Below are 14,108 nucleotides of genomic sequence, written 5' to 3'. Positions count from 1 at the left end.
CTAGCGAGTTTGTATTCATAATTTTGGATTATTGTTTTGTAAGTGGGCTCCCCCAAATTTGAAAACTCCAGACCCCATAACAGCTGGATCCAAACCTATTTTCCTGTGGAGCCCTGGGCTGCTGATACGCACCATTTCGGCCTTTTCTGTCGCCCAGGTCCACAGCGCCAAAGTTAATCTTCTCTTTGCAGGAACCCAGCCCCAGTTGTCCTCCTTCCAGCAGCAGCAAATTGTCTCACATGTTCCCGGCTGCTGGGTCAGAAATGGCTACATTACTCAGTGCCCCCCAAACGTTTATTGTCCTGCAGAGCCTTACACAATCCCACAGGAAACCACGCTCAACACTTAGCCAACACTTGTTGATCTGATTGAACGCAGTCAAAACGGAGACAAAAGCATATTTCAGAAAGGTTCCAACTTTGATATCTGCACCTCCTGCTTTTCCCAGGCAGCCCTAGGGTCCATGTGATAACCCTGCCTTTGTTTCTAGAGGTTTCTTCCGGAAAGGACAAGAAAATATCTCTGCACAGCCCCACTTCTGACGCTGACTTCTTTCAGGAAACCATTGGGTAATGCCAAAGTGCACAGAGAATAAGCAATAAAAACTTCAGCTCAACACTTGGACAAAGAGAGGCCTGAGACCGTACGAGAGAGAGAAGAACCATTAACAAAACCGTAAAGGAGCACATTCCCCAGCTGAAATGATTAAGAAATCTAGAAATGGAAAAGAAATTAGTTTTGCCAATGTTGGGTGCTCCAAGATTGCAACGAAGAAAGGTGATTGTCACTTGACTTCATTCTGACAACATAACTTTTGGGTTCACTCAGTCCATCTTTTTCTCTGGTGCACACAGGCTGGTCACATACACTGAATCTAGTGACAGATTTTAGGCTCGGCTAGGGAGAGACAAGAAAATGAACCATCCTTTTAGCATGTGTTGACACACTGTGCTAATTGATAAATTGTTGGATACTTTAACTTCTTTGTAAATATCTATAGTGTGCTTGTTGTTGTTAGCTAGTTGCTGTCATTGTTGATTGGAACTCAAGGTGACCTTCTGAACTGTGCAGAGTTAAACTGCACTCCATAGGGGTTTCAGGGCTGTAACCTTCAGAAGCAGATTTCCAGGCCTTTCTTCTGAGGTGCCTTGAGTGGATTTGAACCGCCAAACTTTCAGTTAGTAAACACTTAAATATTTGTGCCACCCAGGGACTTACTATGAGTCAAAATCAACTTGATGGCACCTAACAACAGAGTGTGGTAGGAGTCCCTGGGTGGCACAAACAGTTAAGCACTAGGTTACTAACAGAAAGGTCGGGCGTTCAAACCCATTCAAAGGCACCTCAGAAGAAAGGCCTGGCAATCTGCTTCTGAAAGGTCACAGCCTTGAAAACCCTATGCAGCAGTTCTACTCTGCACATGAGGTCACCATGACTCTACTCAATGACAACTGGTTGGCTGATGGTGTGGTAAAGTGTTGGGTTGACAGAAGAGAGCGAAGTTCTGACTTTCAATGAGGTCCTGTCTTTTGAGTGGGCACAGGGTTAGCATCCTTTCTATGTATTCATCCAGCCAATCAGCTCTTATTGAGCATCTACCATGTCCTGGGCATTCTGTTAGGGACCAGAGACATAAAAGTCAACAGAACAAAGAGAGCCTGCTCCCTCTAGGGACTTGTCTAGTGGGGGAACACAGATAAGTAAAGATGGAGTGTGTGAATGACTACTCGAAGAGATTTTTCATCTTTCCGCCCGAAAACTGAAATGTGGGGAAGGGCAAGGAGTTCTAGAGAAGAATTTGGAAGAGCATAAATTGCACCCTCGTAGCAAATAAAAGTCATTGACGGATTCCACATAGCTCGCCATCCAACCACTAGGAAGAAAGAAGGCCGCCATTCAAGAAATTGAGGACGGGAAAGGTTAGACGAGAAGCTTAGAGGGCAGTGAGGTGGTGTGGATGACGATGAAGCAACTCGGAAAAAGCGTATCAAAAAAGGTGGCACAACCTGAAGAACGCAACCAATGTGGCTGAAAGGTACACATAGAAATTGTTGAATTGATGCATGCTCTGCTGTTTTTTTTCTGCTCTGTATATTTTCACCAAAAAAAAAGAAAGAAAGAAATTGAGCTGAGGCAGAGTAACAGTGGCCCAACCACCTGGCCCAGTAAGTTAATTTGATACTCTGCTAACTTGCTTTGCCACAAGACAATTTGTATTTACTCTTCTGCTCATATACGGTTGCATGGCAAAAGAAAATTCTAGAAGAAAAAGTAAATTTAGGGGGGAAAGGGAGGAGGTGGCATAACCCTGGAAATACCTGGGCACACTCTCTTGGGATTCCAGTCCCTTCTCAGGGCTTAACACACTCAAGGGCAGTTAGGAGGAGTGGTTTCCTCTCAGTCAAAACCGGCACCGATTTATTTATTTTTCTATTCATTCACTTCCTCCGCTACATCTCCTGAACCCTTCTCTGGCTCTATGTTTTCCATGTCTTTAGTTAAACCCTAAATTTGTTGTGGCAACCTGCTTTTCCAATGACGTGATCTAATTTGCACGAAGTAGAGTCAGCTTTGTCATCTCCACCCAGTGAGATCCTTAGGAAATTTCTCTGAAGCTTGTTCATGCAAGCCGTTAACAGCCTACAAGCTTCGGTAGGGACACAGCAAGCGATAATGTGACTTCATGACATGAACCAGTTTGTTCACTTGGGAGAAGTAGTGCTTAGATTTTTAGAATGAGAAAGAAACTGGGAGGATCCATTTTGTGTGTGTGTGTGTGTGTGTGTAAGAGAGAGAGAGACTAGCTTTGTGACTGACCTGTATTTTTCTCTCACTTTTAAAAAAGTCTGGGGATGTTGGACCTTGCTTGATAAGGTACTTTTTTTGACATAATCGTACGCGTGTGTGTAGTCTGTAGAAAAACCCAAACCCATTGCCGTTCAGTTGATTCTGACTCACAGTGACCCTATAGGACAGAGTAGAACTGCCCTGTAGGGTTTCCAAGCAGTGGCTGCTGGATTCGAATTTTGGTTAGCAGCCCTAGCACTACGCCACCAGGGTTTCTGTGTAGGCTATAGAGTTTATAAAAAGTTTGTACATGCTTCATACTTGTGAGGCCCTGAATTAATCTGTCCCTAATGAGAAAAAAAAAGAGGGGACCTTCCGGGGCCCTCAGTTACCACTGCAGTTCTCTGTCCCCTCCTTGCAGAAGTGAGAGTGGATGCTGCAAAAAACACCATGTTTTGCTTTTGATTCCAAATTTCAGCCAGGACCTCTCTCCAGAATTCCAGACTTGTGTCCGATGGTCAACTTGTCCATATTTATTTGGATTATATACTACACATGTAGAACTTAACATATTCAAAGCTGACCTCCTGATTAACCCCTTAAACTAGCTCTTTCTAGTCTTCCCCTTCTCAGCTAATAGCAACTTCATCCTTTCAGTTGCTCAAGTCAAAGAATGTGGAATCGCCCTTGATTTTTTACCTTTCCCTCACATCCAAGGAAACCCTGGTGGTGTAGTGACTAAGAGCTACGGCTGCTAGCCAAAAGGTCAGCAGTTCGAATCCACCAGCTGCTCCTTGGAAACTCTATTGGGCAGTTCTACTCTGTCTTATAGGGTTGCTAGGAGTTGGGATTGACTTGACAGCAACAGGTCTGGTCTGGTCTCACATCCAACATCCAGTTGTTCAGAAAATATGCTTGGCTCTACCATCAAAATACATCCCAAGTTTGGCCACTCCTCACCACCTCTACCACTACCTTGATGGTCCAAGTGGCCCTTATCCCTCACCTGGAATATTACCCCCGCCTCCTGGCCACTCTCCCTGAACCCACTCTTGCCCCGTGCAGTCTACTCTCCAGTAAGTGGCCAAAGTGATTCTTTTAAAAGTTAAGTCAAATTTTGTCACTCCTCTCCTCTGAACTCCCCGATGGTACCCTCTTACTGTCTTTAACATCAGCTTATGATTTTTCTACTACTCACCACTCCCAAAACCGGCTTCATGGCTATGCCTACAATATCCTGAGCATACTGTGCCCCAAGACCTTTGCACTGGAGGTTTCCATTGCTGAATCTTCCAGATATCTGCCTGGTTCATTTCTTCATCTGCAGGCTCAGCTCAAAGGGTATCTTCTTAATGAGCCCTGCCATGACCACCCTGTCAAACACTATAACCTCACCCCACCCAGAACTCCCAGTCTCCCTTCCTCTGCTCTACTTGTTCTTTTTTTCCACAGGACTTATCACCTTATATCCTGATACATAATTTCCTTATTGATTATTGTTCTTGTCTGTCCATCCCTAGAGAGCAAGCCCCACAGGGTGCCAACAACTCCTCTGCAGCCTAAGCTCTCTCCACGGCTGTCTCTTCATTGGTGGGTCACCCTGTCACCTCTCATACTTATTCCTTCCAGTTCTAAAATCATCCACTTGGAGGCTGGGATCTGATGGGAATTGTTCACATTTACTAGAGCTAAAGAGCCTACCGTCTCTCCTAAGGATGCTTGGGCATCAAGCTTCAGGTTCAGTAGTGGAACGAATGGCATTGCTCTTTATGAAAGGAAATTGTTGATTGGCAGGTGGAGGTGGATGAGGAAAGGTTTGTTCTTGTTTTGTTATGATGACCATTCCTGACACCTATAAAATCTTTACCCATACTGTTGGTATTTTATCAACTCAACTCCCATTTTGTGGTGGGAGATAAGGATTTGGGGTCTCGATGGAGTTGGCAAACTATGCCAACCTCCTGTTTTCGTAAAAAAAAATTTTATTAGGACACAGCCATACTCATTCGTTTACATATTGTCTCTGATTGCTTTTGAGCTACAAAGGCAGAGTTGAGCAGTTTCCACAGAGACTGAATGGCCCACAAAGCCTAAAATAGTTACTCTCTGGTCTTCACAGAAAAAAAAATTGCTGGCCCCTGATCTAGAAGAATCCTGCCAGCACTGGAAGTGCCCTAGTAGCCTGGAATTACGTTCAACTGCTCAATTCAACAGACATTCATTGAACTGTACTGTGTACAAGGGATCAGAGTTGGAATCAAGGAAAGAGGCACAAAGGGACATCTTTCTGGAACTCTTCCAGCCCTGATTCCTGCTTTGACTCAAATTATTTTTTCCTAAGATTTTAGCATGAAAAATTCAAAATACAGAAAAGTTAAAAGAATCATCCAGTGAGCAGCCATACCCCCACCTAGATCCTACAATGAACAATTTCCTATATTTGCTTTATCATATACCTATCCATTTATACAGAAACCCTGATGGCGTAGTGGCTGAGAGCTAGGCTGCTAACCAAAAGGTTGGCAGTTCAAGTCTACCAGGCCCTCCTTGGGAACTCTATGGGGCAGTTCTACTCTGTCTTATGGGGTTGCTATGAGTTGGAATTGACTCGAAGGCAATGGGTTTTTTTATTTTTTTTAATCCATTTATTCATCTCTCCATCCACCAATCCACCTTATTATTGTTACTATTATTGCCGTTAATGTTTTTGGTGCATTCGAAGTAATTCGCAGACATTAGTGCACTTCATTCATAAACGCTTCAGCATAAAAAAAATACATAACATTAATTACAGGTTAACTCATATTAGTGGTTGTATTTTAACTTCAATACTGTGATCTTGAAAGTAGCCTTAACTTGGTCAGAAGACACAACTTTACAAAAGCTGAAAACTGAGAAAGGTTATCAGGATAACGGAGGCAAGTGTCTGGGGACTCACTGACCTAAATTTCTTGCCTTCCTGGCTCCGCGATGAATCGGTCTTTCAGAGCTGAGAACGTTTTGCTTGTGAAATTCTAGGAAAGTTCTGCAGCTCAAAAGAGAGGGTCATAGCTGTTCTGTTCTGGGACGTTGCCAAAACCTCATGGGAAAGACAAAAAAGAACACGTTTATGAGGTTTGGGCAACGGTTGGTCACATGTCACTTCTGGGTCAGAACCCAGCTGGGTGGAACAGACCAGTCTGTGAAGACTGCTCTCATAGGGGTGGAAATGGGAGTCATGAGGACCCATCCTTTCTAGATGTATTTGGATGTCCTCACCCATCCAATACATTAATGACCTTCACAAACCAGTGTTTACAAAATAATCAGTCCCTGACATGGAGCCAGTTCCTTTCCTGGGTTCACTGAGTCTGAATGCCTAATAGAAAACATCCCAGAGATATTCGTCATTTAATGAATAGCAGCTGCGGTACCCTGGGAGGCGAATTACCAAAATCAGACCTATCTGCAAGAAAAGAACCTTTGAATTGACTGCTTGAAGAAGAAAAATAAATTGCAAATGATGAAATGTACAATAAGATGTCCATGTATTTCTATGAACTGTATACTTGAAAAGAAACTCAGCCATGCAGAAGAGGAGAATAAAATTTTTGAAGAAAAAAGAGTCAAATGAAAAATGCTGATAATTTGAGTGTTTTTAAAGATTATAATGGTGTTATTTGGAATCATTTAGTGAAAACTTTGTTCATTGTCATATAAGCATGGAGTTTTCTTCATGCTTTCCAGCATTCCAAAGGTGACCAGTGGTCTATCTACACAGCATCTATATCATGGTCTATCATATATCCAGGAGTCCTTGGATGGTGCAAAAGGTTAAGCACTCAACTACTAACCGGAAGGTTCGATCTTTGAGTCCACCCACAGATGCCTCAGAAGAAAGGCCTGGCCATCTGCTTCTGAAATGTCACAGCCTAGAAAACCCTACGGAGCAATTCTACTCTGAGCACATGGGATCATCATGAGTGGGAATGGACTCAACAGCAATAGGTTTTTTTTTTGTGTGTGTGTGTGTGTGTGTGTTTTTAATCATATACCCAGCTGCCTGCTTGACATCTCCATCCCAGTGTCAAATGACAGTGTGAAAAGTGCTCAAAGGTCCATGTACAGGGTCATATTTCTCATCTCAAAAGTGAACTGTGTTATAGCAAAACACTGTTGTTATCAGTTGCCATGAGTTGATTGCAACGCATGGCAACGTCAGGTGTTATAGAAGTGCGCTCCGCAGGGTTTTCTTGGCTGTAATTTTTATGGAAGCAGATCAAAAAAAAACCTTTTTGCTGTCAAGTCGATTCCGACTCATAGTGTCCCTATAGGACAGAGTAGAACTGCCCCCATCGAGTTTCCAAGGAGCACCTGGAGAATTCGAACTGCCAACCTTTTGGTTAGCAGATGTCGCTTTTAACCACTACGCCAGCGGGGTTTCCACTAGGTGAGTTCAACCTGCCAACTTTTTGGTTAGTAGTTCAGTGCAAACCACTTGCGCCATCCAGGGACATCACCAAAATATTACGTGCCTCATATGCCATTTGTAAAAAAGTCTACCCTTGCCAGCTTTGTTTTCTCTCATTTTAAGTCTGAGCTTTTGGGACTTGTTCTTTTTTATCCCCCACAGGGGCCTGCAAGTAGAATTTTCTGCTTTGCCCTGAGCATGCAGGCCCCTGGAAATAGCTTATGCCTGTGCAGGGCCCTCAGAGAAAAAAGGACGGGAGCTCTCCTCTTATGGCTGCAGAGGCTGAGGATTTGAGCCTAAGAGGAGGTGCCGATAAGGTATTAGCCTGAAAAGATACCCAAGAATATCAATTTGACTTCCATTTTGTAGTGGGAGACAAGGATTTGGGGTCCAGATGTTGTTGGCAAACTGCAGTTGAGAGACGGGCAAAACGGTCTTTCATCAGGACCTTCTCCTTGGAAATGCTACCTGTAACCAAGGGGCCTGTCAGAAGCTACTGCTATAGCTGGTGGGATGCAACGTTTAATCTCTACCGTGTACTTTAATAATTGGTTCTCTTGCTTGGTGGCTGGTTGCCTTGGTAATAACATTTAAATGGACATATACGCTTTCTGAAAGGATAACTATTTTTAAGAGTTTTTCATTAGCCTGGAAAAAAAAAAGAGAGCTTTGAAAATCCACTTTTCTCCTCACACATAAACATATATTTTCCGGTTATCAATTGTCATGAGACAAACTACCTCGAAACTGCGTGACTTTAAACAACCATTTTATTTGCTCCCAGTTCTGTGGGTTAGGCAGTTGGGAAGGACGCTAGCGGGAGTTCATGTCTTATCCACATGGCGTCAGCTGGGGCTGCTTGGACTGGAGGATCCACTTCCAAGATGGTGTCTTTGTCAATGTGTCTAGTGTCTCAGTGCCCCGGTTTGGGCTTCTTGCAGCATGGTGGTCTCAGGGTCATCACTCTTCTGACATGGCAGCTAGCTTCCAAGAGAAAAGAAGTGGAAGCTGCCAGGCCATTTCACAGCTATGTCCAGAGCTGGTAAAACATCACTTCCACTATATTTCATTGGTCAAAGCAGCCACAAGCTCTGGAAGAGAAGTAAACTCCACTTTCTGATGAGGGAGTGCCAGGGGCACATTGGAGAAGAGCATGTGCCATGGGAGATATGGCTGGGGGCATCTTAGGGAAATACAATCTTCCAAAGGGTGACAGATGATGACTCTGGTAAACAATGTGTAGGAGTGATGATCGCCACATCAGACAGGCAGGGGGGCAGGCAGGGAAGCTTTCCCAGAGGGAGCAACATGGGAACTGAGAGCTGAAAGATGAGTGGGAATAAGTCAAATTGAGGAGAGGGAAAGAAAGATCTAAACAGAGGCTCAGCAAGCCAACAAGAGGGAGCATGCACACTGCAGAGCTCAAAAGAAGCTCAGCAGACAATAGAGGGTCCCAGGCAGAGCTGGAGAGAAATGTAGAACAAAATTCTAACTTAAAAAGAAAGACCGGACTTACTGGCCTGACAGATTCAGGAGAAACCCTGAGAGCATGGCCCCTGGACACCCTTTCAGCTCAGTAATGAAGTCACTCCTGAGGTTCACCCTTCAGCCAAAGATTAGAGAGGCCCATAAAACAAAACGAGACTAAAGGGGAACCCCAGCCCAGGGGCGAGAACTAGAAGGCAGGAGGGGACAGGAAAGCTGGTAATGGGGAACCCAAGATCAAGAAGGGGAGAGTGTTGACATGTTGTGGGGCTGTTAACTAATGTCATAAAACAATATGTGTAGTAACTGCTTAATGAGAAGATAGTTTGTTCTGTAAACCTTCATCTAAAGTACAACAAAGAACAGAAAAAGAAAGCTCAGCAGAGTGGAAAGGGGGGTTGTGTATGTGTGTGTCCATGAGCAAGTGTCAGTGTGTTTTGGGTGAGGCAGGGACAAGGACATCACGGGACTTTATCCTGAGGGCAATGTGAAACCACTGAAGGATTTAGGCAGTTATTATCCTTTGCCTGTCATTCAGAGAAGGGGTTGGCCAGTGGCAAGCTTGAAACCGGGAAGAACGGGTGACCATAGGAGAAGATGGATGGTGGCAGTCATAATGGGAACGACCGAGTGTATTTAGGAGAAATTAGGGATCATAAACCCATAAGAACCCAAACTCCTTGCCATTGAGTCAATTCCAACTAATGGCGACCCCATGTGTGACAAAGTAGAACTGCTCATTGGATTTGCTTGTCTGTAAACTTTAAGGAAGGAGTCCGTGGGTGGTGCAACGGTTAAGTGCTCAACTACTAGCTCAAAAGTTGAGAAGACAGGCCTGGTGATCTGCTTCTGAAAGTTCACAGCCTTGAAAACTCTATGGAGCACAGTTCTACTCTGCACACAGGAGGTCGCCAATGAGTCCAAATCGACTCGCCAGTAACTAACAACAGCAACACGAACTTTATGGAAGCAGATGGTCAGGGTTTTCTTCCTCAGCACCACTGGGGGTGTTCAGACCACCAACTCTTCAGTTAGTAGTTGAGCGCAAACCACTTGTGCCACCCAGGGACCATTATTAGGATTTCAAAGGGGGAAGAGAGAGGGGGAGAGCTGGGGTTTCAGCTCAGGCAGCTGGCGGAATGGTGAACTTTCTGCTCAGGAATGCAGAAGCAGTTACTGAAGATGGCAGAGTGTTTGACAGAGAGCTCCCGCTTCTATTTACTTGGGGACAGTTGCAGAAGCAATAATAATAACCATATGTGAAAAGACAAATACAAACAGAAAATAACGGGTTTTCATTCTCCCAATGGAAAATAAGGGAAAAGTCTTCCTCCCTCCACTGTTCTTTCAGAATTCACTTTAGACAACTTGTAATTTTTTTCCCTGTCTCTTTGAAAAGTAGGTAAATCAAGGATGTGTCTTCAGGGGAAGCCATCTCTTTGGAAAGGTAACCATTAAGGGACATCACCCCTCTTTCCCAGTTTCCTGCAAAGAGATTAGCATAACTTGAGGGATCCTGCCGTGAAGATATTAGAAAATTAGCAATTTTATCCTGGAAACAGGAAGGTAATGGTCTGTATCCATTCAGCTTTATAAAGGGTCAAATTCCTTTTTGACTCTGCAATCTCTTTAGCGGATTGACTGTGATGCATCACATTCTGGTTTAACGTGTATTCAAGAGTAAGACTTTTCTTTCTCTTTTATTCTCGTGGAGAGGTTTTCTGAGTTGGGAGTAGACTTTGGTTTTAGTAACTTTTCCTCAACATGTGCAACACTACTTTGTTACCTCATGGCACTTACAATGTTCATGGAAACCCTGATGACATAGTGGTTGAGTTCGGCTGCTAACCAAAAGGTCGACAGTTCGAATCCACCAGGCGCTCCTTGGAAACCCTATGGGCACAGTTCTACTCTGTCCTATAGGGTTGCTATGAATCGACCCGATGGCAACAGGTTTGGTTTTGGATAACGTTAATGTGCATTAGCTCACTTAGCCTTGAGTCCCCTAAGTAGGGTGGGGAGGCTGGGTCTCAGCCCCACCAACCCAAGGAACTTCCGACTCATAGCGACCCTACAGGACAGAGAAGAACTACCCCATAGGGTTTCCAAGGCTGTGATCTTTACAGAAGCAGACTGTCACATCTTTCTCTTGTGGAGCAGCTGGCGGATTCGAACCGCTGACCTTTTGGTTAGGAGCCAAGCGTTTAACCATTGCACCACCAGGGTGCCTTCTACTAGCCTGTCCTTTTGGAGCAGGCGTCTGCAAACAATGACGTGAAGCTGAATCTGGCCCACTACCGGTTTTTGTACAGCCTGTGAGCTAAGAATGGCTTTCCGTTTTTAAATGGTGGGGGGTGGGGGGGGGAGCGCGGGAGATCAAAAGAAGAATAACTCTTAATGACAAGGAAAATTATATGAGATGGAAATTTTAGTATCCACAATAAAAGTTTTATTGGAACAGGGTCCCGCCCATTTATTTATGTGTTGTCTATTGCTACAAAGGCCGACCGGACCAGAGCAGTCGCGACAGAGACTATACAGGCCCGCAAAGTTGAAAAGATTTACTTTACAAAGGTTGTTGACCCCTGCTTTAGAGGCACCACTTTCTTTCATTTCTCAAAACCAACCAATGAGCCTTCTATTTAGAGAACGGAAACAGACGCAGCCCTGCTTGTACCCAGGGGTCATAATCCTGGTGAGGAACTAGAGCTTCTCACTGGTTTCTACATCTGCTGAAAACTCTCCAACATCTGCCCAATGTCCTCGGAACAACATTTAAGCTCTTAACCAACTATCTCCCCACTAGAGCTTGCATTCTCTTCAAAATCAGTTGCCCTGGAGTCGATTCCGACTCCTGGTGACCCCACGTGTGTCAGAGAATTGTGTTCCATAAGGTTTTCGATGACTAATTTTTCAGAAATAGATCGCCAGGCCTTTCTTCCAAGGTACCTGTGGGCAGACTTGAACCACCAACTTTCAGGTAGTAGTCCAGTGCTAAACCATGTGCACCACCCAAGGACTTGTGCCTTCTCTTTAGGCAGGGACGAAAATGTCTTGTCCCATGCCCACACCCCCTACACCTTTTAAGTGGCACACTGCAACACAGCAAGCAATTTATTTATGTGACAAACAATTGTATTCTGCTTAGGACTTGTTAGGCTCTGCCCTAAGCCCTTTATAGTTCTCAGCTCATTTAATTCTCATTGTAACCCTATGCGGTGAGTGCTATTATCCATCACCATCTTCCTTTTGACGCATTGCATTGGGCAAATCTGCTGCAAAGGACCTCTTAAGTGTTGAAAAGCAAAGATGTCACTTCTAAGACTAAGGTGTGCCTCATTCAAGCCATGGTGTCTCCAATTGCCTCATATGCATGTGGAAGCTGGTAAATGAAAAAGGAAGACCAAAGAATTGATGCCTTTGAATTGTGGTATTGGCAAAGAATTCTGAATATACCACGGACTGCCAAAAGAACGAACAAATCTGTCATGGAAGAAGTACAACCAGAATGCTCCTTAGAAGCACTGATGGTGAGACCGCGTCTTACATACTTTGGACATGTTGTTAGGAGAGATCAGTCCCCAGAGAAGGACATCATGCTTGGCAGAGTACAGGGTCAGCGGAAAAGGGGAAGACCCTGAACGAGGTGGATTGACACAGTGGCTGCAACAATGGGCTCAAGCATAACAGCAATTGTGAGGATGGCACAGGACCGGGCAGTGTTTCGTTCTGTGGTACATGGGGTCGCTATGAGTCGGAACTGACTCGATAACACCTAACAACAACAATCTTCCTTTTACAGAAAACAACCGGAGGTCAGAGAGGCTGAGCCACCTGCCCAAGATCACGAAGGTATCAAGTGGCGGAGGCAGGATTTCATCTTGTGTAGCTGTGACCCTAATACTCCCCAGCATATTCTCTCCTTTTTCAAAACGGGCGACTGAGAGCTTGACATAACTAACACCATGATGAACCTTTAAGTTTTTCTCCTTCCTCTGCCTGCCTCCTCCTTCACAGACCTCTGTTAAAGACTTTGTTTTTGTTTTTTTAAGACTTTGTTTTGACCTAATGACTTTGTTTTAATCTGATGCAACTAAGTTTGTTTTGTTCTGTCAGACCACCTGTGACTTAACAACCCCCCCAGGAAAATTAGAGCCCGGGTATCTGATATGTGTATCTTTAGCCTAATAAAAGAGATGTCTGGCAGGTATCTTTTGTCACTGTCCTGTAATGAATAACTCCTCTTGACCATACCTCTGGCCAAGTAACTACAAAGACACTTGTAACTCTTGTGAGATTCTATATAAGCTCTAACGTAAAACTGCTCTTTGGGACTCCATAGAGACAGCCTGTGCTGCTGCTGGATCCCCGGTGATGTATACATCTTCTGAATAAACTTTGTCACTCTTTCTGACTTGGAGTACATTTCATAGGCTCGACTGCTCCACGGCACAGACCCTAATGGGGTAACAGACCCAAGCTCCGCAGATTGGGCGACAAGTTGTTGTTCTTAGGTGCCGTCAAGTCCCTTCCGACTCATAGCGACCCTATATGACGGAGTAGAACTGCCCCATAGAGTTTCCTAGGCTGTAATCTTTACAGGAGCAGACCGCCAGGTCTTTCTCCCGAAGAGCTGCCCATGGGTTTGAACCACCAACCTTCCCGGTTCACAGCCGAGTGCTTAACCGTTGCGCCACCAGGGCCCATAGGGTAACAAGTAGACGCGAGTTGGAGACAAGTTTCCCAGGGGCTTCTCTCCTGGCCTGCCTTCCCCCTCTCCTTCCCGCGCACTTTTCCAAAGCCTGGAGGGGGCACTCGCGGGAGGACACCGAGGCCGAGCGGGAGAGGCGGAGGGCGGGGCGAGAGGACCCGCGCATTGTCAGTAAAGGAGTGTCGCCCCGGCCCAGGGCCCCCAAGCTGGAGCCTCCCGCCTCCCCTCCAACGCCCGCCCCCGAGAAGCGCTGAGTCACGCTGGGGCGGTGCCCAGGCTTCCAGCCCTGCCTCCCCGCTCGGCGTCCGCGCTCCCGGCTTCCCGCGCCCCGCCTGCAGCCCCACACCCCCACCCCGCAAGCCGTCCGACCGCCGTGAGTACCCGCGTCCCCAAGGCGGGCCCCCGCACCCGCTGGCCTGGGCTGGGAAGTGCTGGTGACCAGTTTGCAGGCTCCCCGCCTTTTCCAGCCCGCTGTAGACTCCTAGGGAGATGGCAGGAGATGCTTGAATAAGAGTGCTTTGAAATTTTGGGGGAAGGTGGGGGGACGGCGTTTCCTTTTGCAAAGCACTGAGATCGGTTAAGTACCTCATCAGTTGTCTACGTGCGTACGCACTAATTGTAGGAGTCTGGAAGGACTCAGAAATAGTCCAGGTGGGAGTAGAAGGCTTTCTAGAT

The 14,108-nt window shown here is 45.5% G+C and overlaps 2 protein-coding genes across 3 annotated transcripts in view; one reads left to right on the top strand and one right to left on the bottom strand.

Moving 5' to 3' along the window:
• Nucleotides 1-543, bottom strand: part of BMX (BMX non-receptor tyrosine kinase) — a 58,173-nt gene extending 57,630 nt beyond the window's left edge. The window contains exon 1 of one of the 2 annotated variants that reach the window (XM_064278025.1): nucleotides 133-543. In XM_064278025.1, the coding sequence (XP_064134095.1) occupies nucleotides 133-135 (3 nt within the window). In that variant the 5' untranslated portion in view covers nucleotides 136-543. The remainder of the gene's footprint in view (nucleotides 1-132) is intronic. The other variant, XM_064278026.1, reaches the window with a different exon arrangement.
• Nucleotides 544-13,706: 13,163 nt separating this feature from the next.
• PIR (pirin) overlaps nucleotides 13,707-14,108 on the top strand; it is a 123,337-nt gene continuing 122,935 nt past the window's right edge. Inside the window, exon 1 of the mRNA XM_064278024.1 lies at nucleotides 13,707-13,806. The gene's annotated coding sequence lies outside the window, so the exon portion shown is untranslated. The remainder of the gene's footprint in view (nucleotides 13,807-14,108) is intronic.

This window comes from Loxodonta africana, chromosome X, assembly GCF_030014295.1.
Source record: "Loxodonta africana isolate mLoxAfr1 chromosome X, mLoxAfr1.hap2, whole genome shotgun sequence".
In the NCBI taxonomy this organism is placed as follows: domain Eukaryota; kingdom Metazoa; phylum Chordata; class Mammalia; order Proboscidea; family Elephantidae; genus Loxodonta; species Loxodonta africana.
This window is presented reverse-complemented; position numbering and strand designations above follow the sequence as displayed.